At 37.8% G+C, this 24,953-nt stretch overlaps 1 protein-coding gene across 1 annotated transcript in view; it reads left to right on the forward strand.

The window, feature by feature from the left end:
* Positions 1–24,953, forward strand: part of UVRAG (UV radiation resistance associated) — a 349,759-nt gene that overhangs the window by 138,738 nt on the left and 186,068 nt on the right. The window contains exon 7 of the mRNA XM_006882863.1: positions 10,609–10,714. Within this exon, the coding sequence (XP_006882925.1) occupies positions 10,609–10,714 (106 nt within the window). The remainder of the gene's footprint in view (positions 1–10,608; positions 10,715–24,953) is intronic.

Consider the following 24,953-nt stretch of genomic DNA (forward strand, 5'->3'; position numbering starts at 1 on the left):
ATTATTGCCAAATATTTCCTCCCACTTTATAGATTCTCTCTATGCATAAGGATACATGAGGATTTTGATACATGTCATCGTTGTGGGTTATGTGCTTTTGAGTCGCCTGTGACTCATAGTGTCCCTATGTACAAGAGCTCTGAAGTCTGCCCTGTCCTGAGTCAGTCTCAATGACTCTGACACACCTACCCCCATTGCCCTAGTTACTGTATCAATACATCTTATCTGCGGTCTTGCTCTCCTGCACTGTCCCTCCACTCTTCCAAGCATGCCCAAAGTATGTGAGGTGGAGCTTCAAAATTCTAGCCTTCAAGGAGAAACTATGAAAGTTACACAAGTGTTCAGGTCTTTTGTTCATAAGGTTGCTATGAGTCATCTATGACTCGATGGCACTTACCAACAACAACAGCAACAATGAGAAACTTAGTTTCACCCTGTCCAAGACAGACCTATTTGTTTTCTTGGCAGTCTATGTTATGTTCAAGACCCTTCTCTAGCATCACAGCTTGAAGCCATCAGTTCTTCTTCTGTTGTCCTTGTGGTGTGGATTAGGTTGTTATTTTTTTTGTTGTTTGATGCCGTCAAGTCATAGACGACTCATAGCGACCCTATGAACAAATGGCCTGAGCACTGTGGATTAGGTTATATTAAAGAAAATGCAGATCATGAAATAATTGTTGTTATGTGCTGTCAAATTTCCTGTGACTCATACTGACCCTATATACAATAATAGCTCTGAAGTCTGCCCTGTCTTGAGCCAGTCTTGCTGACTCCCATACACCTATCCCCATTGCCCTAGTTACTGTATCATTCCATCTCATCCAGGGTCTTCTTTTTCTGCCCTGTCCCTTAACTCTTCCGGCATGTTGTTGTTCTGTAAGGATCAGTCCCTCCTGGCCACATGCCCAAAGTATGTGAGATGGAGCTTCAGAATCCTAGCCTCCAAGGAGAAACTTGTTTTCACCTTCTCTAAGACAGACCAGTTTGTTTTTTTGGTGGTCCATGGTATGTTCAAGACTCTTCTCCAGTACCACAACTCAAAGGCATCAGTTGTTATTCTGTCTTACTTAGTCATTATCCAGCTCTCTGATACATAGCAGGTAGTTGTGAAGACCATGGACTGGATCAGGCATACCTTATGCTCTAGACTGACATCTTTGCTTCTCAGTACTCTGGAAAGTTCTCTTACAGCAGATTTACCTAATGCAATTTGCCTTTTGATTTCCTGATTGCTGGTGCCAAACATGTTGATTGTGGAGCCGAGCAAGCTGTAACTGTTAACAACCTCAGTTTCTTCTCCATCCATCATGATGCTGCCAATCGGCCCAGTGGTGAGAATTTTTGTTTTCTTGATGTTGAGCTTCAGCCTGTTTGAAGACTACAATCCTTGACCTTCTGCAGCAAATGTTTCAGGTCCTCCTCGGTTTCAGCAAGTAAAGTTGTGTCATCTGCGTAACATAGGTTGTTTTTACATAGGGATTTAATTTTTAGAAGGTCTCACTTGTTTAGTTTCTCGTCTGCTGATTGTGCATTTTCATTTACTAAATATTTTTTAAAATGAATGGCATTTAAACTTAGAAAAATAGACTAAGGAAACAATAAAAGTTCATTTGTACTTTGACATTCTGCGGTTTGCAAACTTTTCCAAATATTTTCACAACAGTTTTCCAAAAGTTTTTCTATGCTTGATACACTAAAAAGAAAACATGAGTAAATTAGTCAGTTGCACATATTTTATAGACACTTACTGTGGTTGTTAGGTGCTATCAAGTTTACCACAATTCATAGCTATGCTGTGAACAACAGATCTGAATTCTGCCCTGTCCTGCACCATCCTCATCATCTCTGCTGTACTTACGTCCCTTGTTGCAGTCACTGTCAGTCCATTTAATTGAGAGTCTTCTTCCCTTTTGCTTACATTCTACCTTTCCAAGCATGATGTCCTTTTCCAAAGACTGGCCAACATGTATGGAGACAAAGCTTCACAGTCCTGCCAAAGGAGCAGCCTGGCTGTTCTCTCTCCAAGACACACTTGCTTGTTGTCCTGGCAGCCCATGAAAAGTTCAGTGCTCTTCCTCTAACACCACAGCTCAAAGCCATCAATTCTTCTGTCATCCTGAGTCATTGTTCAACTTTCAGATGCAGGAAGCAGTTGAAAAGATATCTTAAAACTATCACGTTATTTATTGAGAATTATACTATAAGGAATCCCCAGATACGACAAATGGTTAATGTCTACAGCTGCTAATTGAAAGATTGAAGTCTTTTTGGAAGAAAGACCTTGAGATCTACTTCTTGAAAACCACCTGTTGGAAACCCTGTGGATTACAGTTCTCTGACACGCATGGGGTTGCCATGAGTTGGCTTGACTCGAGGACACTTGGTCCTGCTTTGAAAGTAAGAGAGATGAGGCTAGCCCCTTGAAATTCCTGAGAATGAGAAGGTCTGTAATATTTACTAAATATCTATTATTTAAGACCTCATTGAACCTCTCCAAATTATTGAGGAACAATGATGTCACTGAGGACCAAGGTGCACCTGACTCAGGCATTGGTCTTTTCAGTTACTTGCTGGACGGTGACTAAGGAGGATAGGAGAATGGATACCTTTGTGTCTGGTTTTGGAGAAGTGTACTGAATATCTCACAGACTGCCAAAAGAATAGAGTATGTCTTGGAGAAGGTGCAGCTAGAGTGCTCCTTGGAGGCCAAGATGATGAAACTTTGTTTCACATATGTGGGCATGCTATAGGAGAGGTTCTTCCTTGGAGAGGAATATCATGCTTGGGAAGGCAGAGACTGGGAAGGAGAGGAAGACTTTCAACAAGGTAGGTTGACACAGTGAGTGCAGCAATGAGCTTGAGAGTGTTGGATTTTGTGAGGATGACACAGGATAGGACAGGGTTCAGATCTTGTTCATAGGATCACTATGAGTTGTACTTGACTTGACAACACCTAACAACAGCAACATGGAGCAGGTACTATGGGGCAGCTCCAGAACACAAACACTTAAAAGGTAATAGATGTAAATACTGACTTTAGTGCCAGAGAAAGCTGGACATAGATGATAACAGTATTTTATGGGCTCTAGATATAGCTCCTGAAGCTACTAGGAGAACCACCATTCAGACAAAGTTGTAGCCATTCCACATCTTAACTATTGCTGTGAAACTACTTGGGTTCCAAATGTTTTGTAACAAATTTTTGTAACTTTTTTTCACCTCATTGTATCCTGGTCTTTGCACCACTGTGGCCCAAGTCATCTTAAATTTAAAGCACTTTTTAAAATAAGACAAATTTAAAACACAAACTCTCCACATTTAAAACTTATTCTATATCCATTGGAATAAACCCCTTACCCTTGTATATTGGATCTTTGAATTTGAATTCCTCCTACTTCTTTAGACTCATCTTTTGTCATCGCTTCCCTCTTTACCTGGGCCTTCAGCCTTGCTGAGCTGCTAGCAGTTCTTGAAAATATACCTGTCCCGTTTCTTCTTATCTCTGTTTTCACTTTTGTCAAGAACATCTTCGTTTTGGCTTGGCTAAGCTCTCCTCATCCTTCTAATGTCAGCTCAGCCACCTGGTAATGTGCTGGTTAAGTGCTCGGCTGCCTGTTGACTTCACACATTTCTGGGTAGAATTGCTCTTCATAGAGCGTCCATGTCTTCAGAAGTAGGTAACTGTGCCTCTTTCCGAAGGTACCTCTGGGTCAGATCAAGCCACCTACTAGCCTGAACTGTTCATCCATTAATTCTTCTGTGATTTTCTGTTGTAATATTTTTGTTATCTTGGTTTCAGAGTTATGCTGGCCTCATAAAATGATTGAAATATGCTTCATCTTATTTTTTCTGATAGATTTGTGTAAGACTGGTGTTAAATCCTCCTTAAATATTTAGTTTTACCTGTCAAGCCATCTGACCCTGGGGTTCTTTTGTGAGATTTTTCTCCTTTTTAATTTCTCTAGGCATGGGGAGCAACCATACTTCCTTTTTAGGTCAGACATGATAATCTTTGTCTTAAATGTGAGTGCAGCATTTTAGATGTGATGTGATTAGGTTTCACTATCATTCTTATTGGCATCAAATCAGAACTGACTCACAGCGAGCATTTCATTGGGTTTCTGAGGCTGTAAATCGCATTGGGGAAGATTGCTTATCTTTCTCCCTTGGACAATCTCGTGGATTCAGAACACCGGAGGGCGTAGCCTTTGAGTTAGTAGCACAACTAGGACGATGACCAGCATCAAGTAGGCAAAAATGGTCTCTTGACTTTTTCTTTGGTGAAGTATTGCTAGTACTTGATAAGGTAAGGCCTCAATTAAATGTTATTACTGTTTATTTGAAATAACTTCTATTCAATGTACTTCACATTCATAACCATATATAACCCCCCTCAAATGTTTAGTTTTGCCTAGTTTCAATTTTATTATTAAATAATAGGAATGCATCTGTTTACTATAGCCAAACCCTGGAATACTTATCAGATGGCTACCCAACTCCAGTGAGAATGGAGGTCTTACGTGGGAGTGTTAGCATTGGTGTTGACCAGATGATTGGTGATGGGTATTTCTTTCTTTATAAAATCTTTTCCTAGCTTGCAAAATCAAGGAACTTCCCTCTGAAACTGGTCAGCCAATTGGAAATAAAACAGTTGTTTCTTTTCTTGTTGGTCCTTCACCTCCTACTCCCTGGGGAATCAGGATGTCCCACATTATTTTTAAAAGCCTGAAAACTTCAAACTTTTATTCTCCTGTTGGGTTTGAGAGGGGAATGTTATTAGCTCTGTCTTGATGTAGCAAGGGCTCTGAAAGTCTATTTGGATAACACCGAAGATTGGAGGAAATGTGACTCTGTCTGTGTGTTTTAAGCCCCAAAGGTAAGATCAGAAAGCGTCTGGGGCGGTGAGAGCCAAATAGTTGAAGTCATACATTAATTATGGTCATGAATCATTTTTATTTTTAAAGTCTTTACCATTTGACAAGGTTGTTTGCATAGTACCAGTGAGTCTTAGGCAGCATTTTCCCCCTTTTAAAGCAACAGGCTATTTTGTTGATTTCTGCTCTAGATTGATAATGCCTATCCATGTTAGAATTGTGATGACATTTTAAATTAAACCTGCTTAGATTAATGAGTGGTCATTAATTTATGTGGTTTTTGTTTGTTTGTTTTGCATATTTGGAATTTTGTTGGTAGGTGCTGTTGAATTGGTTCCAGCTCATAATGACCCTATTTGGAACAGAGCAAAACCCTTCTTATACCATCTTCACAGTTGTTTGTATGCTGGAGCCCATTGTTAGAAGCCCGGTATCAGTCTATCTTATTGAGAGTCTTCCTCTTTTTTACTCACTCTCTACTTCAGCAGTCTGGTCCTCCAGGGACTGGTCCTTTCTGTTAGCATATACAACGTCTTGCTATTTTCGTCTAAGTAACATTCTAAGTGTACTTCTTCCAAGACAAGATTTGTTCATTCTTCCAGCAGTCCCAGTTATATTCCATTTCCTTCATCAACACCAGAATTAAATGAAATTGGCTTTTTTTTTGGTTATACCTTATTTATTGTCCAGCTTTTCCATGTGTATGAAAGTGGGATCTTGGCTATTATAATTGTAAATATGCCTTTCCTAGCAGATTTGCCCAGAGCAATAAACACATTGCTTTATTTCTTGACTGCCATTTCCATAGGGTGTTGTGGCTCCAAAGAAAAGGAAATCATTGGCAACTTCAGTCTTTTCTCCACTTATCATGATGTTACTTGTTGGACTAGTTTAGAAAATTTTTATTTTCTTTATATTTTAGAGCAGTTCACACTGAAAACTCTATATAGTCTTTGATTTTCATCATTAAGTGCATCTGGTGGTTTTTGTTCTCAGCAAGCAAAATTGTACCATCTGGAGGTTGTTATTGTTGTTAGCCGTCGAGTCACCTGCAACTCATAGCAACCCTCTGTACAGTAGACCTAAACCCTACCCTATCCTGCGCCAATCTTATTGTCTCTAACACACCTACCTCTATTACCACATTCACTGAGTCAATCCATCTCATCAAGGGTCTTCCTCGCCTGTGCTGTCTCCCTCCATCTTCCCAAGCTTGATGTCCCTCTCCAAGAACCGGTCCCTCCTTACAACATGTCCATAGTATGGCAGACGAAGCTTCAGATTCCTTGTCTCCAAGGAGCAACCTGATTTAACCTTCTCCAGGACAAATCTGTTCATTCTCCTAGCAATCCATGGTATATTCAACACTCTTCTCCAACACCACCACTCAAAGACGTCAATTCTCCTTCTATCATCCCTAGTCATTGTCCAGATCTCTGATGCATAGCAAGTGAGTGCAAAGATCATGGCCTATATCAAACACACCTTAGTCTCCAGACTGACATCATTGCTCTTCAGTACTTTGGAGAGGTCTCTGACAGCAGACTTTCCCCAGCTCTATGAGTCTTTTGATTTCCTGGCTGCTGGTGCCAGGAGTGTTGATTGTGGAGCCAAGTAAACTAAAGCTGTTTACAATCTCAATGTCTTCATCATCCATCATGATGCTGCCAATCGGCCTAGTGATGAGAATCTTTTATTGAGTTTCAATCTATATTGAAGGATTCAGTCTTTTATCTTCTGCAGCAAGCAGATCAGGTACTTCTCTGTTTCAGCAAGCAGGGTTGTGTCATCTGTATAACGCAGATTGTTGATGCATCTTCCTCCAATGCCACATTTCTCCTCATAGAGCCCAGCCTCCTGGATAATTTGTTCTGCATAAAGATTGAAAACGTATGGAGGTAAAACACATCCTTGGTGTACACACTCCACAATTTTGAACTACAAGTGTAGGTTTTGCATTAGAACAATCAAGTGTTCTGGGATTCCCACTCTTCTTAGAATTAGCCACAGTTTGTTGTGGTCCATGCAGTCAAATGCCTTTGCATAGTCAATGAAACACACATAGACATTCCTCTGGTACTCCATACTTTCAGCCAAGATCCATCTAACATTAGCTACAGTATCCCTAGTACCACAACCCCTTCTAAACCCAGCCTGTACTTTTGGCACTTCTCTGTTGATGTGCTTTTCCAGTCATTTTTGGATTATCTTCAGCAGAATCTTGCTTGCATGGGACAAATTTAAAAATATAGAAAATGATCACATTGATATTTTTATTAATCTATTAGTTTCAATGAAAAAGAATAACTTCTGGGGATTATGCTTTAATAATCAATCCTTAATACACATCTAGTAAAAAAAGTATTGAATGCCCCTTTTGTACCAGATGCTGTGGTAAGCATTGCAATACATATAGAAGATTACCCCCACTCCAGACCAAGGGAAGAAATGGACAAGATAATAAATACTTGTTTGTTCTTTTGGCAGTCCATGATATATTCAGTATTCACTTGGTATAACTAATACCACAATTCAAAAATATCAGTTCGTTTTTCAATTTGTGGTTGGTTACTGTAAATGGTATTGCTTTCTTGGTTTTCTTCTCTGAGTTCTCTTTGCACTGTCGAGGAATCCCACTGATTTTTGGATATTGATCTTGTATTTTGCCATTCTTCTAAATTGGCCTACTAGCTCTAACAGTTTTTTGGTTGAGTCCTTGGGGTTTTCTGAATATACTATCATACCATCTTCTTATATCAATAGTTTCTCCATCTCTTTGCCAACCACAAATTGAGATACTTGAAAGTGAACCTAACTAGGGATACAAAAAGACCTATACAAAGAAAGCTAGAGAACATTTCTGCAAGACACAATAAAAGACCTAAAGAAATGTACCCTGTTCATGAATAGGAATACTCAATATTGTGAAAAATGACAATCCTACCAAAAGCAATATACATGTTCAATGCAATCCTAATACAGATATGAAATTCATTTTTCAGGAAGATCAAAAGGGAAATTGTGAAGTTTATTTGGAGAAGAAAGAGACCCCGAATAAATAAAGCACTCTGAAAAACAAAAAGGAAGGGAGAGGCATAGCACTCCCTGACCTCAGAACCAAAACAGCATGGTACTGGTACAATGACAGGCACTTATTTTACTCTTTAAACTGACATCCTGTTCTTTAGCACTTAAAAAGAGGTCCTTGACAGTGGATTTCTCCAATGCAATAAATCTTTTTGTTTCTTGATTACTGATACCAAGTGTGTTGATTGTGGATCCAAGTAATAGGACATTGCTGGTAATATCAATCCTTTCTTTATTTATCATGATATTGCCTATTGGTCCAGTGCTGAGGATTTTTGTTTTCTTGATGTCTAAATGTAACCCATAGTGAAGGTTGTAGTTTTTTATCTTTTTAAATAAGTACTTCACATCGTCTTCTCTTTTTGCAAGTGAAGTTGTGTCATCTGCATAATATAGCTTGTTGAAGAATCTCCCTCCAGTACTTACGCCACATTCTTCTTCAGTTTCCTGCATGATTTGTTCAGCATACAGATAGAATAGGTATGGAGAGAGGAGACAAATCTGATGCACATATTTTCTTATTTTAAACTGTGCATTGTTGCCTTGTTCTGTTTAGACAACAGCTTCTTGGTCTATATATAGGTTTCATACAGCCATAAATTAAGAGTTCCAGTTCATCTCATTGTTGTTTACAATTTGTTATGATTCACACAGTGAAAATCTTTTCATAGTCAGTAAATCACAAATAAACATCATTCTAGTATCCCTTGCTTTCCAGCCATGATCCATTTAACATCAGTAAAGATGTCCCTCATTCCATGACCTCTTCTGAATTTGGCTTGAGTTTCTGGAAGTTCCCTGCTACTACTGCTTATACTACTACTTGTGCCTACTACTGTCAAGTCCATTCTGACTCATAATAATATTATACAGCAAAGTAGAACTGCCCTATTGGTTCTCCACGGCTGTTAATCTTTATGGAAGCAGACTGTAACACCTTTTTTCTGCAGAGACAATTGTTAGGTGCTGTCAAGTTGACCACAACTTGTAATGACCCTGTGAACAGTGGATCTGAACCCTGCCCTAACCTGTGTCATCCTCATCATCTCTCATATACCTGAACCCATTCTTACAGACACTGTGTCAATCCATCTCACTGAAGATCTTCCCCTCTTTTGCTTCATGTCTTCTCTTTCCAAGCATCATGTCCTTTTCCATAAATTGGCTCCTCCTAACAACATGCCTGGAGTATTTGAGATGAAATTTCACTATCCTTGCCTTCCAGGAGCACCTTGATTACACGTCCTCCAAACAGTTTTGTTAGTTCTTCTGATAGTCCATGAGGTAGCTATTCAGTGCTCTTCTTCAACACAACTCAAAGGCATCAGTTCTCCTTTTGTTATCTTTTGTCATTGTTCAACTTTCAGATGCATAGCAAGTGATTGAAAAGACCATAACTTAAATCTCAGGTACCTTAGTCTTTAAACTAATTACTCTTTACCACCTTGGACAGGTACTTCACATCAGATTTACCCAATCCCATAATCTTTTGATTTCTTGACTGCTAGTGCCAAGTGTGTTGTTACGAATCCAAGCAAGATGAAATTTTTTACAACTTCAGTCTTTTCTCCATTTGTTGTGTTATCTATGGCTCAGTGGTAAGGATTTTTGTCTTCTTGATGTTGAGATTTCACATCCATATTTAAGGCTATAGTCTTTGATCTTTTGCAGCAAATGTTTCAAGTCCTGTATACTTCAGCAAGCAAGATTGTGTCACCTGAATAATGCACAGAGGTGTTACAGGTTCCAAATGCTGACCTTTGTGTTAGCCAAGTTCTTGACCACTGTGCTACCAGAATTCCTTTTTTATGATTAAAATGTAGGATAGAATTCACATTTATTTATTTGCTGTCTATCCTTTGACCTTATTAAATTAACTGATTAGTTCTGGCAGTTGTTTTAATACATATGTTTGGGTTACTTATGATGCCTATGATTTCCCGCATAAAAACCATGTCATGTGCAAATAAGGATAACATTGTAATTTTTAAATGTATAAGAAAATTTTCATTTAAAAATATTTAAAAATCTATAACTAAAGCAAAATTGAAAAATAGCTCTTTATTTTCAATGTTTCTTGAAGAATATGGCTATTGCAATTAGCTAATAGGAAGAGGATCTGTAGAACAGTTCAAAAAGGGAAGGAGATGAGGAGAAGAGGGCTGGAAGAAAGATGGTGGAGGTTCAAATCCACTGGGGCTGCAGAGATAAGTGGATAGATAGCAGAGGGTGAAGGAATAGTCAAGATTCAATGGGTATTTGATGAGACTAGGTGATAGAAGACATTGATCAAAAGTAATTAATTATATATTGTAAAAACCATAGTGCATAGCAATGATTGTATAACACACAATATATGAATGAAGAAAAAAGGAAAGAATCCAGATTATCCCTTTCACACTCCTCTGAGTTCTTTATTTTAGCTTTCAATATTTGGGAGACCATTATGGAAAGATTGTTTTTAGAATGCGTTATAATTCCTGTTATTTCATTGTAAATATTTGAGGCAATTGAGAACCAGACCATTTTCATGTATTATTTCTATTTGTTCTTCAGAGTTTGTCTTTCTATTATAAGGACCATTTATATCCATAAACCTGTGTTGAAAATTTAACTTACAAAATTTTCTGCAACTTTTTCCCCCTAGGCTTCATAGAGCCCAATGTGCAATTAAACAGACTCAGGTAACTGTTCAGAAAATTGGAAAGGAAATCGAGGAAAAGCTAAAACTCACATCTGCAAGCAATGACCTGGTAGGTTTCTCATTTTCGTTTTAATCTATTTAAACTCGATTCTTAAAGAAGATTCTAATATTACTTAAAGGTTATTTTTTCCCCTAATAATACTATGTTGAGACTTCTGTTGATATCTAAATGTAGAAAAAAATCTTTCCCATCTGCTAATAGTGTCACATACAATGTGCCTGCATTATTCTACTAGATGGAGCTTTACATTATGTACAATCATTTGGAAAATAATTAACAGGCTATTTTATTAATGTCTTATGGATATTCTAAACATGAACTCTATAGTGAATGAAAAATAGCTTCCAAAGAAGAAAAAATAAACTATAGACACTAATTTGCTTTTAAAAGATTAATTTAAAAATTGTCTGGATTGAACAGAATAGGCTGATTTATGAATAATGTTCTCTTTAGGGAATGATTGTTTGAGGAGGCATTTCCAGAGATTTAAGATATAAATAAAATTCTGGATTGCTTTATACTCTTCTTAGTAGAAGAAAAAATATTTTAGAGTGCAGGTTTTGCCTTTAAAAATAGAACAGTGAGTTTAACTAGTAAAGCAAGCTTTTTTTCAAAATGAAGCTACAATTCTGTATATAGTTTTTTATGACATTTGTGGTGTGGATTAGGTTATATAAAAGAAAATGCAGCTCTTCAAATTAATGTCTAGATAATGTTGAAAAATTTGTTGTAGAACCTCATAATCCCAAGTGAGCAGAATATTTCAGTTGTTATTTGTATGGCTATCAACTTTTATATCCCTTTAACAAAGTTTCCTTTTTAAAAAAACAAAGTATTTGCCTGAGATAATAGAACAGGAGAAATATACCCACCCTCTGTCCTGAAGACATTTGTACTGACTCTGTAAAGCAGAGTAGAACTACACCTCCGGGTTTCTGAGACCCGAAATCTATTTTATAGGAGCCGACTGCCTCATCTCTCTCCCTTTAGCTACTGGTGTGTTTAAACCACAAACTTTTCCATTAGTAGTCCAGTGTGCACACATGTTCCTCTGTCAGGGAAGTAATTCACACAATTGGATAGTATTCATCTCTAAACACTGATCAAGAGTTTGAAATACTGCGCAACATGGGTAAAGCTAGAACAGATGATGCTGAGGAGCAGAAATCAGTTACAGAAACCCAATTCTGCTATAACATCTAATATAAATGACTAAGGAAAGGACACAGATTTCAGTCTTGGAAGATTAGCAGGGATGGCAAAGGGAAGCCAAAAAAGCAATCCTTAGCACACATGCAATAAAATAAGTGAATCTGATGGAATTATAATTGGAAGACAAAAAAAAGAGAAAGTAACAGATAATAATGTATTCGTTTGAACCATAAAAAATTATTGACTTTAATCAAATGGTAAATACAAATGGTAAAGGAATTTTGTTAAAGCCAATATATAAAATGGCTAGTACAGTATACCGGTCACATCTAAAATATGATAGTTACAATAACTATTGTGGTAATACTTAATATGATTTTCTTTTCCTTTCAAAAATCTTCCGTTTTGAAGAAGTTACTAAAAGTCCCTAACTTTTTGTGATGTATACTCAGTCCAGTAACAAACTCGAGACCATATATATATATTGGGAGGTGTGTGTGTTGTGTGCTGTAAAGTTGGAAACAATCCAAAGCAGACCCCCTAGCGGGTCTTCAGAGGCAGTACATCACAGGGGAGGAGAGCCTTCTCCTTGGAGCAGCTGGTAGATTTGAACCACGTGCATTTGGGATTGCAATACAGCTTCTAACCAATAGGCCACCAGAGTGCCCTAAATATATTGGAACAGGAGAAAAAAAAGACAACTAATTTTAGTTCTTTTCTGTATTATATAAAAATATCACATTTAGAGATCCTTTGTCTGGAGAAAAACTGCTAGTTTTTATTTTTATCATTTTTCTCCTAAGACAAGACTAGGAAATTACTTATTTCATGAGATGACAGCATATGCTTTGTCTCAGTATTAAAGAAAAAAGAGGGGGTTATGTTAAATCCTATATTCATGATTTTTTAAATGTAAGTGGTGACACATGGAACAAGGTGATAGAATGTATGAGCTTAGAAAGGTCAGGTTCAGAGGTTCATTGTGGGGTGGTTGGGAGTTTTTTATGTTGCCTCATCAACTGAAAGTGAACCAAGAAATTTTTTTCTTTAATAATCTTATTTTTTAAAAAACTCACCTCTCCTCATATTACATGTCCCTTCCCTTGGTTCATTTTTCTCTGTAGTATTTATTACCACTTAACACATATATATATATAACTGGTGGCCTCATGGTAAGTACTTGGGCTGCAATCCCAAAGACAGACTGTTCGAATCCACTAGTTATTCAGTGAGAGAAGAATGGATGCTCCCCTGCTATTTGATTTACTGCTTCTGAAAGCCTGCTAGAGAGTCAGCTATGGGTCGATTTCAACTTCATGAAACACAACTACTACTATATTTATTTTGTCTCTTTAAACTCTATAGGGAAAGGAATCTTATTTAGCCAGTGTCCCCAATACGCCCTAGTAAAGTATTTGACATATAATAGGTACTGAGTATTTGTTGACTTTAAGAGTTAATCTGATAAAATCTGATGACACAGTAATTATATGCTTGACTGATAGCCAGAAGGTTGTCAGTTTGAATTCACCAACTACATAGCAGGAGGAAGTTGTGGCAGACATCTTTGGAAACTCTTTGTGGTGACTTGGAATCAACTTAACATGACTGGATTTTTTATTTGGTTGTGTTGTTGTGCAGTTAAGTTGACTGCGACTCATGGCCTAGTGGTAAGAATCTGCCCTGCAATTCCCAAAAGCTCCTAGTTCGAATCTTCCAGATGCTCTTCGGGAGAAGGATGTGCACTTTCCCCCTGTGTGATTAACCGCCTCTGAAAACCTGCTGGAGGATCAGCTGTGGGTTGGTTCTAACCAGATGGCCCACAACAGCAAACAACATAGTGATACTATGAACAGTTGATCAAAACTTTGTCCTGTTCTGCACTATACTCATGGTTTTTGTGTCTTTTGCCAACCGTATTTGGTGTTTCAGTTCAGTTTTGCAAACTTTTCAGCTGCTGTGGATACTGGTGCTGCTACTACTCTGTCCTGGCCTCCCTGGGTCCCACACCATGTGTATAGCAGATATCCCTGTCTGTTAGCCTTGTTTTCTGGTGTCTGCAGTACAGAGGTTCTGAACTGCAATCTTAGAGGGAAACAAATGGGAGACCTAATCCTTGAGTTGCAATACAAAATGATTCTGAGGGGAAAATCTTGAATGATGCAGAAAGTATCAAAAGAAGATGGACGGTATACACAGTCACTGTTCTATAAAGCATTGCTTGACACTGAAACATTTCAGGAAGTAGTATGATCAAGAATCCATGATAAAGAAGAAGGTCCAGCTGCACTGAAGCATTAGCAAAAAAATAAGGTCCCAGAATTGATGAGACACCAGTTCACATGCTCCAGCAAGCAGATGCAGCCCTGGAGGTGCTCACTCGACTATGCTAAGAAATTTGGAAGACAGCTACCTGGCCAGCTATTTGGAAGAGATTATGTTTTTGCTCATTTTTAAAACATCCATTATGACATAGAAATTATCAAACAGTATTAACGTTTTACAGAGGATTATTAAAAGATGACTGGAACCGTACATTTACAAAAAGGGCGAGAAGTTCAAGCTAGATTCAGAAGATGTCACATGGAAAAGGGAATATCATTGTTGGTGTCAAATAGATCCTAGCTGAAATTAGAGAAACTAGAAGGATGTTTACTTCAGTTCAAAAAGATGGTCAATCCTGTGTCTCATAATAACTTATGGATATCATTGTTGTTAGATGCCGTTGAGTCAAGTATAGCAACCCTATGAACAACAGATCTGAACCCTGTCCTATTCTGTGCCATCCTCCCTCTTCTTGACACATAAGAGCCCATTGCGGCAGTCATTCTGTCAGTGTACCTGGCAGACGGTCTCCCTCTCTTTTGTTATTTCTTTGCCTTTCGAAGCATGATGCCCCTCTCCTAGGAATAACCTATCCTAGCAACTTGCCTGAAGTATGTGAGATGAGGCTTCAACAACTTTGCCTTCAAGGAGCGCTTTAGCTTCACTTTCTCCACTTTGTTCTTTTGGCAGTCCATGGGTTGTCATTGAGAAGAAAGGAAATTGTAGAACACTTTATTGCTCATGCTTAACCTGGGTGTGGACTATTAGTAGTGATTTCGGCAGAACACAGTGTTACTGCCTGGTTTAAAATCAGGAAAGGTGGGCATCAAGGATATATCCTTTCACCTTGCCTATTCAAACTCTATGCTGAGCCAGTAAGTCAAGAAGCTTGACTATATGAGGAAAAATGCAGCATCAGGATTGGAGGAAGACTCATCAGCCACAGTATCTGTTATGCAGATGCCACAGAGGGTAAAGATCAGAGGCTGTACCCTTCAGTATGGATTATACCCCTACATGGGAAGAAAAAAAACCCAACCACCCAATACAACTAAAACAAGAAAGCCACATCATGCCAAATGGAGAAAAGATTGATGTTTTCATGGATTTAGTTTTTCCTCGATCCACAATCAAATATCAGCCAGGAAGCCAAAAGACATATTGCATTGGGAAATTATGCTGTTAAGGACCTCTTTAAAGTGCTAAACAGTAAAGATATCACTTTAAACTGATATCTTGATTCCCTTGATCCCCAAGTCATGACATTTTCAGTTGCTCCGTATGTAAGTGAAGCCAATGAATAAAGAAGTGTTACGGTTCATAGCTGCCTTTTGTTTTCTTCTGGAAATTGCACATTGCATTTAGTAGTCATATCTCCTTAAATTATTTTCCATTGTAAAGCATTTCTCAGATTTTGTTTTTGGTTGACGGACAGTTTGAAAAATTACAAGTCAAATACTTTGTAGAATGTTCTTCAATTAGGATTTGTCTTACAGTTTCCCCATGATTAGATTGGCGTCCAAGATCCTTTTTAAAATTCCTGTCTCCAATCTCAGATATCACAACTTTGTCTCACATATTTTAGGCATGTTGTCTGAAGGGTCCAGTCTTTGCAGAGCTACAGCATGCTGGGAAAGAGAGAAAGACTCTCAAGGAGATAGATTAATACAGTGACTGCTCCAGTGGGCTTGAGGTAGGGAGTGGTCAGGACTACGGTACAGAGGAGGACAAGGTTCAAGTTTGTTGTTTGTAGGATGGCTGTGGGCCATAGGGACTGCACAGCATTTACCTTAGTTTGTTCATTTGCTAATGAATATTTTGTTGATTCATCTGTAGACCGTTTGAGTTATATCCTCCTTTAGCTGTTGTGAATAGTGCTGTATAAGTATTTGTGTACATATACTTCTGTGACACCTATTGTTGATTCTTGTGGATATATGTCTAGTAGTGCTGCTGGGTCATTTTTCTGTGGAACCCTTGTGACACAGTGTGTAATTTATTCAGCTGCCCATCAAGAGATTGGCAGTTTGAAGTCAAACTGTCTCCCTGGAGGAGACAGATGGATAGTCCTCTCCAGTGCAGCTTTAGAAACCCAAGGGAGGGTTGCTGTGAGTCGAAACTTACTCGTTAGCAGTGAATTTGGGTTTTTAGGTTTATCATAATTATATTTAACATAAAAAAATTTCATTCTGCTTTGGGCTGGTCTTATTTCCACTTCCGATCACACACAGACATCTCTTCTGCGGACCACGATGAGTTGCTGCTGATTTCAGGGGAGTCTTTAGAAGTCATCACCATGACAGAAGGCATCAAGACCAAAATCAAGAACTACTGAACTGCCCCTTTTGATAGCCACCTCCCCAGTCAGAACCAAAACAGCACCTGCTGGCAGAACTACCTGGTTTCCACCTCTGCGAGACTGCAGGGACCGCAAAGGTGGTGGAGTCTCAGTGTGTGAATGGCCTCAGCGTGTGCACAAGTCCTTGGCAGGGTGTCAGCCTGGGATGACTGTAGGGCAGAAGGCGCATTCCCTAGGAAGAGCTGGACTTGCCCACCCCACCTCTTTGCTGGAATCTTGAATTGTGACTTTAGTGATAATAAAAACTTACTGGAAAAGTATAAACAAAAAATTATTTCATTCTGAGAAGAAATAATTTTAGATATTGTTGCCATTCATTAGTCATATGCACCTCACCTCTCAGCAGGCACAGATTTGCATACTTGTACTGTTCATTATTATGGACTCTCTGGTTATCTCTATCTGTGTGCTGCCTTATTCCAAGCCCCGGTGTCCTACTTCATAGATAGTTGTGCTGCCCACTCACAATTCTGATGCTTCAAATCATCATGACATCAAAGAAAAAATAAAATGGGCTATCTCCTCCTGAGCAACTTACAGTTTCAGAAACCAAAGAAGGGTCAGCTATGAGTTGGTTCTGACTTGAAGACAATGAGTTTGAGAGTTTGAAAATATTTTTTTAGCTGTATCTTATTAACCTAAAGGAATTATAATTCCATTCTTGTTAATGAATGATTTTATGATGATCATATCATACTATCCTAGCAAAAACAATAAGAAGGGAATGAAGGTTTAGGGTACTCCTGGAAAAAAGAGTTTCATTTCCAAAATGAAATATATCTAAGAATACAGTTTGTCTTTCTGCTTTTGAAGTTTATAGTGATGCTAGAAGCTCCTGTGACTGCTTAAAACCATGAGTGTGGGGCCGAGAACAACTGTCAACACACTGAGGCTGATAGAGCAGAAAGATGGAAAAATAGGAATTCTAGATGATATTATGAATTCTTTACCTCAACACTTCCACATTTGTGAGATGATAAATGTCTTTATTCTTTGAGCTATTTCTTGTAACAGACTTACATTTGCAGTTGAAAACATTACATTTGATACACATAGTCCAAGTTCTTCACTTCCAAAGAAGCTATTTTTTCCCCAGAGCTACAAGAACTTATAAATAAACAACAACAAAATATCAAGCACAAATGGAGTGGAGAGTCACAATTATTTTTCACACTCTTATTCTTTAAAAAAATATGTAGTATATTATTACTATATTACATATAATTCTAATTGTTCTTTTATCCTATGTATTTTTTAACTTCTATTTTATCTTTTTTACCCTTATCCCTGGCAGCTACTAATCTTCCTTTGTCTCAACATATTTGCCCATTTTAGATATTTCATAAAAGTGAAATTGCCCAGTATGTGACCTCTTATGTCTGGCTTATTTCTATTGGCACAGCATTTTAATGTGCATCTAAGTGCTTGCAGGTATCAGACTTCCGTTCCTTTGTATAGCTGAATTCTCCATTGTTTATAACATATCCTTTCAGCCATTCATTCATCTCTTAATGAGCGCTTGAGTTTGTCTTTGGATTTTGCTCTAATGAACATTGATATACATGTATTTCAGTCACAACTTTAATTTATTGTAGATTTAGGCCTAGGAGGAAAATTCCCAAGTTGTAGTGTGATTCTGTTTTAGCTTAATAACTGTTTTTTGAAGCAGCTACACCATTTTATATTCTCACCAACAATGTACAAATGTTCCAGTTTCTTCACATCCTTGCCACCTCTTGCTATGTTCCATTTTGTTTTAAGTAATTGCCATTCTAGTTGGTGTGGAATGATATAACCCATTGTGCTTTTTAATTTGCATTTTCCTAATAGCTAATGTGTGTTGGAGAAAGTGCAGACAGATTGCTCCTTGTAGGCAAAGATGATAAAGCTCTGTCTCACAAACTGGGCGTGTTGCTTGGAGAGGCTATTTCTTGGAGAAGGACATCATGCTTGAAAAGGTGGAGGGTTGGTGATGGAGAGGAAGACCCTCAAACAGGTGAATTGACACAGTGACTGCTGCACTGGGCTCTAGTGTATCAGGAAGTGTGAGGATTGCACTGAATAGGACAGGGTTCAGATCTGGCATTCACAAAGTTGTTGTAAGTTGTACTTGACTCAGCAGCACCTGACAACAGTAATGGCTGATGACATTGAATGTCTTTTCATGTCCTTATTAACTGTTTCCACATCTTTGGAGAAGTATTTGTCAATGTCTTTGTCCATTTTTAATTGGTTTATTAGTCTTTTTGTTATTGGGTTTTATTTTTTTTCATAAATTTAGTTTTATTAAGGTAATAATTTAATAAAAGACAGCTAGATTGTCACGTCTATTTCTGTAGTCATCTGTTGCAATATCATAAATCTTAAGCATTTTGGAAAACAACTGAAGTGAAAAGAGAAATAACAGCGTAGCAGCATTAGTATTGGTGTTGCCGTCCATTGTAGCTGAGTTGGGACCAACTCCTAGCTGACCCTCTAGTGGGTTAAGAGAAGTTGTAAGTCGCTTTGAAGAGGATTGTCCATCTTTTTCTCCTGAGGAGCAGCTGGGAGATTTGAACTGCCTGCCTTTGGATCGGCAGCATGGCTTCCTTACTCAGTGGGTCACCAGTGCTCCCTCATTGTTATTCTTAGTGGAGTAGTGTGATCTCACAGATTTGGGAAGTCAAGGAGAGTCAGGATCGTGCTTTGAAAATTTACCTTACGTCTTTTAGTTTTGATGTGGTCTATGAAAAGAAAATGGTTTCCTCTAATATGCCATTTATAAATTAAGCCATCATTAAATGAATCCTTGCCTAAGGCTTTCACTATAAAGACCCATAAAAGGAAATAAATGCTTGTAAATGGGTTAATATACATGTGGTGTCCAGGTCAGACACAGCTATGTATGTAAACAGTAAATCTAATTGGAAGCTATCTATTGGGAGGAAGTATGTGGCATTGACTACATTTGGAGTAAACAGGTAAATAAAATGTACACGCTCCTTATGATTTACTTACAGAAAATGAACATGTTAAGCACTTGTCTTTTTCAAGTCAGAAAACACAACCAGCTCTTACTTGGCAGTATTTACTCACCATAAATTAGAGCCAACAGTCCTGGTTTCAGTGACTTGCTATGTGCTGTAAGTGGACCGATTTCTGCTTATGGACCATAATACAAACACTCTCCATACATGCCTTCCTTTATTAGCTTAGTATTTCGATCAACATGAGAAGTTAGTTCTTTGAATCTTAAAAATATACTCATTAATGATGATATTGATATGTACTGTTGAGTCAGATCCAACGTAGAGCTGACCCTCCAGGGAGTTTTCACAAGGGCAGTTAATCCCGTGAGAGAAGATTCTTTCTCCCACAGAGCAGCTGGTGGACCTGCCATTGGGTTGGCAGTGCAGCTTCTTACCACGACCTAAAACATTGCAGCTTAACTCCAAGACAGATAGAGAGCTGATTAGCCTTGCTCTTTTGAAAAAGTCTGTATGTTGTGTACTTTCAAGTCAGTTTGTCTCAGAACAGCCCGATAGCCAAGATTTTCCTGTTTTGCTGAAAAGTTGCTCCTCCCCCTTTCTCTTTCTCATCTCAATGGGTAGAGTTCAGTTTACTTACTTTATGTGGGGAGAAAAACAAATTAAGGGAATCAAACACTGTTCTTTGAGGCAAAAGATAATTTCCTAACAATTTGCACTTACATATTTCCTTTCAGTGATAAAAGAACCTAGGCTTCTAATCACAAAATAGAATTTTGATGTTTTGGTTTTGGGGTTTCTTTTTTACATCCAAATTGTTTCCTGGTTCCTCTTTCTTGTCCTTTGTTTTTGTATTTGTTTGATAGGGTGCTTGAAGGTTTTTCATTCATTTAAGAGAATGTTTCTCATTCGTGTAGTAAGCCCTGCATAAATATTTTTGTTATTGAAAAAAAATTGCTTAGGAACATTTTTTTGAAAAAGCACATTTCATAGACTTTTCCAGTCAATATTAATAAAGATGATTACAAAATAAGCTACTCTGCTTCTTTTCTTGGCGTAAATGCCTTTAGTGAGTGCTTATGCATCTGTTTAAAATCAATATTTCAAGGATGAGAAAGACGTACTTTGGGTGAAGAATCATTGCTCTAAAGCACTTTCTATGCAATTGCCAGAACCCATGTTCCATGCCCGTGCTTGGAAGACCACACCATTGTTAGTCATCACAGCGATTTCTCATGCTTTTTCATTGTCTGTGAATCAAAAAGAGTTGCTGAATTCTTTCCTTTTAAAGCTTTCCAGAAGCTTATTCTGGGGCTTTGTAAATGGTCCAATTAATGTATTTAATAGATTTTCCATCACAATATTTGGGGTGAGGTGGGGGAGGGGGGCAGGGTCGGGGTTGGGGTTGGGGGAGAAATGTATACCAATGAAGAAGTTTATCTTTTGCTTTTCAAAGAGAAGAGTGAACTGGGGGGAGGGGGGTAAAGAAAAAAGTGCAACAATGAATGAATGAAAATCCAAAATCTCTGTAAATGTTCATTAAAATTAATAAAATAAAATTTAAAAAAATCTATTTTGCTATTTTACACCTTAGGTTATTGTTGTTAACTGCTGTCGAGTTGGCCCTATACTTGTGACAAACCCATATGAAAGGGTAGAACTTCTCTGTAGAGTTTCCTTGGCTCTAATCTTTATAGAAGCAGATTGCCAGGCCAGTTCTTCCACAGAGCTGCTGGGTAGGTTCAAACCTCTAGACTTTAGCAGCTGATTGCAACATCTGGGTTCCTTTATACTAGATAAAGCCACATTGCAGTGTGGTTAAGATTTATGTCATGGGAAATCATGAAACATATATTATGAGCATTTACTGATTAAGATCTGGAGGGAAGGTCATATGTGCTCATAGTACAGTAATAGTGTGTGCATTTACATCAGGAGAAGCACATATGGAGGCTAGGTTGGGCATATTTGGAGAAAAAATTTTACTATAGGCTAAACAGTAATCTTGGTAGGATTAAATAAGAGATACGTGCATTTTAAAGGAGAAATCTGCCTATTGTAGCTCTCTCTTGAATGAATTGGATTGCCTTAAGGATTTTTTAATTCCCCCCCCCCTTTTTTAATTATTTTTTGCGTGTACCGTCAAATCGGATCTGACTAGTACAGGAGGAGCTTGCCCCTCCTTCTCCAGCAGAGCACCTGGTGGATTTGAACTGTGGGTTTCTGGGATTGCAGTGCAGCTTCTTGCCACTAGGCCACCAGAACTCCCTAAAGATTTTTTTAAAAGAAAATTTTTATTTTATACTGATTTACTTTAAAAGTTCATATACATCACACCTTTCCCATTTCCTTTCACCACCTCTCCCTCCTCTCATCAAATTGTGTAACCTTCTGATTAACCACCCTCCCCCACCCATCATCACTCCTCTGCTCCTACCCTCCCCCTCTTGAATCCTCATACACATTTTACTAGTTCTCTTTCTATTTTTACAATAATAGTCTTATACAGTATTTGTCCTTATGGGACTGAGTTAAATCACTTAGCATAATTCTCTCTAGTCCCTCTCAAATTAGGTAGTGCTTTTCAAAACTATTGCTCCTGCATGCTGCATAGTATTATATTGTGTGAATGTACCACAAATTCTCAGTCCTTTCGATTGTGGTTGGAAATTTGGACTGTTAACAAGTTCTTGTGATGTTGAATAAAGATGCTGTGAACATTGGTGTACAGTTCTCTTTGCCTCAGTTCTAATTTTCTTGGGGTATATTCCAAGCAGTGAAATAGTTGGATCATATGGAATTTCTGTGTCTGGCTTCTTGAGGAAAAGCCAAACTGCATTCCCAAGAACAGTGTGTAAGAGTTCTATCTTGCCACATCCTCTCTAACATTTATTACCTACTGTCCTGTTAAACTTTGCCACTGCTACTGGTGTGAGATGGTATCTCATTGTGGTTGTGATTTGCACCTCTATTATTGCCAGTAATTTTGACCATTTCGTCATGTGTCTGTTTGCCATCTGAATATCTTCCTCTGTGAAAAGCCTTTCCATGTCTTTTGCCCATAAAGATCTTTTTTAAAAAAATTTTTAATGAACATTTAGTAAAATGAACCTTTGTTGTGCTGTCATAGTGAAGATACAGAACAGTCTCATCATCCCACAAAGCCCTCTCATTTCTCTGTTGGCAGTCACAACCTTTAAACCTTAACAACTGCTGATCTGATTGTCACTATCTGTTTTGTCTTTGAAAGTTGCTTTTAAGTGTTGTCCAATCATAGCAACCTCTTGTGCAACAAAATCAAATACTACCTGATCATATGACATAATAATTGTTATTATGTTTGAGCTCATTGTCTTAGACACTATCTCAATCAGTTGAGGATCTTCTCCCTTTTCCCTTGGACTCTTTACTTTATCAAGCATGATATCTTTTTTCCAGGGACTTGTTGCTCCTGATAACATGCCAAAGTATGGGAGATCAAGTCCCATCTTCACTTCGAAGGAGCATTAAGGCCAGAATTCTTCCAAGACATATTTGTTCACTGGTTTGGAATTCCATGATATATTCAGTAGTTATCACCAGTATCATAATTGAAAGACATCAGTCCTCTTTCACATGCATATGTGACAGTGGAAAAATGCCATGGCTTGAATGGCACCTTATAATCTTCAAAATGGCATCTTTGCTTTTTAACACTCACATTAAAGAACTTTTACAGCAAATATACCATTTGTTTTCTTGGCTGTTGATCCTTATACTCATACCCATGAGCATGTGGATCTAAGTAAACATGTTTTTCTCCATTTATTATGATAATGCTTTGTGAGTTCAGTTATATTTCGGTTTTCTTTGTGGTGGGGTGTGATCCTTGCTGAAGGCTATTGTCTCTGATCTTCAGCAAGTGCTTCAAGTTGTTTCATTTTCAGCAAAGAAAATTTTGTCATTTACACATACCAGGTTATGAATCATCTCAAAATCTTTATACCAGGTTTTTTGTATGATTCGGCACCTCAGATTATTTACTCAGCATACAGCTTGAATAACTTGACCCATACCTTTCCTGCTTTTAAACCATATATTATCCTCTCTTTCTATACAAACAACCACTGCTCAGTCTTTAGGAGAGTGTTATCCAAAAGAAATCTCCCAATAACTTCCTGACTGATTTCTTTCATGCAGCATAGTGAGATTTAAAAGGAGCTCTGGTAGCTTAGTGGTAAGGAGTTGGGCTGCCAACGCAAGGAATGTGGTTCAAATCCACCAGCTGTTTTGCAGGACAAAAATGAGAAGTCTCCTCCTGTGTGATTAACTAGTTTTGAAAACTCCTTAAAAGGTCAGCTCTAAGTTGGTTCTGACTCAGTGGTACACAACAACAGAAATACCGTAAGATTTGTTAAAGGCATTAGAATTCACTGTTAGAGAGATGTCAATCAAAAGAACAATGAAGTATCATTGCACACGACCAAAAATAGCAATGTTCAATAACACATTAAACAAAAAATGCTGGTGAGGGTGTGGAGAGATTGGAACTCTCATACACTGCTGGTGGGAATGTAAAATGGTGCAGCATCTGTGGAAGGGCTATGGTGATTCCTTAGAAAGTTTGGAATAGAAATAACATTTGGTCCAGCAATCCCACTACTAAGTATATGTTTCAAAGAAATAAAAGCTGCACCACAGCTGGTATGTGGAGACCTATTTTTATTACAACACTGTTTACAAAAACAAAGATTTGGGAACAAGCCAATTGCCCATCCGTGGACAAATGACTTAAGAAGTTATGAATTAAAAAAAAAGAAGTTATGAATAACTAAAGACTAATCAGAAATTTGTAACTACTTCCAATATGAATAGGATTAGGACAAATTATGTTGAGAGACATGAATCAGTTACAAAAGAACAGTTGACATAGGAGTATTAAACAGAAAAAAACTAAGGAAAAGTTCATACACGGAATAAAACTTAGTGGGTCAGCAGAAATGAGAAGCCCCGGAGAGGGGAGCAAAAAATAAAAAAGTAAATAAAAATTGTCCAGTTCATTTGAAAAAGATACCCATTTTTCCTCAATTGTTGGAGTGTTCTTCTTCTTGTAGCAGTCCCCCTCTTTATATTGTTTCCAAAGTTCTTTCTCCTTCCTCCTTTTCTTTCCAAATTAAAAAAAAAATTATCGTTTATCTTCTTGTCAGCACTTAAAGTTATCAGTATTTTTAAAGTATATTTATTTTTAAATTAGAGTAAATATGCATACAGTTCTAAGACTAATCTGTCTTTTCCACATTTTGCCCCAGTAATAGCATCTTACAGAACTGTGATACCATATTATCACAGAGTGTGGAAATTATCAAACAATATCATTGATATCACATGCAAGCAAGATTCTGCTGAAAATTAGCCAAAAACTTTTGGAACAGTATGTCAGCAGAGAACTGCCAGGTGTGCAGTCTGGATTTAGAAGAGGTCGTGGGACTAGGGATATTATAACTAT

This window comes from Elephantulus edwardii, unplaced genomic scaffold (assembly GCF_000299155.1).
Source record: "Elephantulus edwardii isolate Elephantulus edwardi_28Jun2011 unplaced genomic scaffold, EleEdw1.0 scaffold00025, whole genome shotgun sequence".
Lineage (NCBI taxonomy): Eukaryota > Metazoa > Chordata > Mammalia > Macroscelidea > Macroscelididae > Elephantulus > Elephantulus edwardii.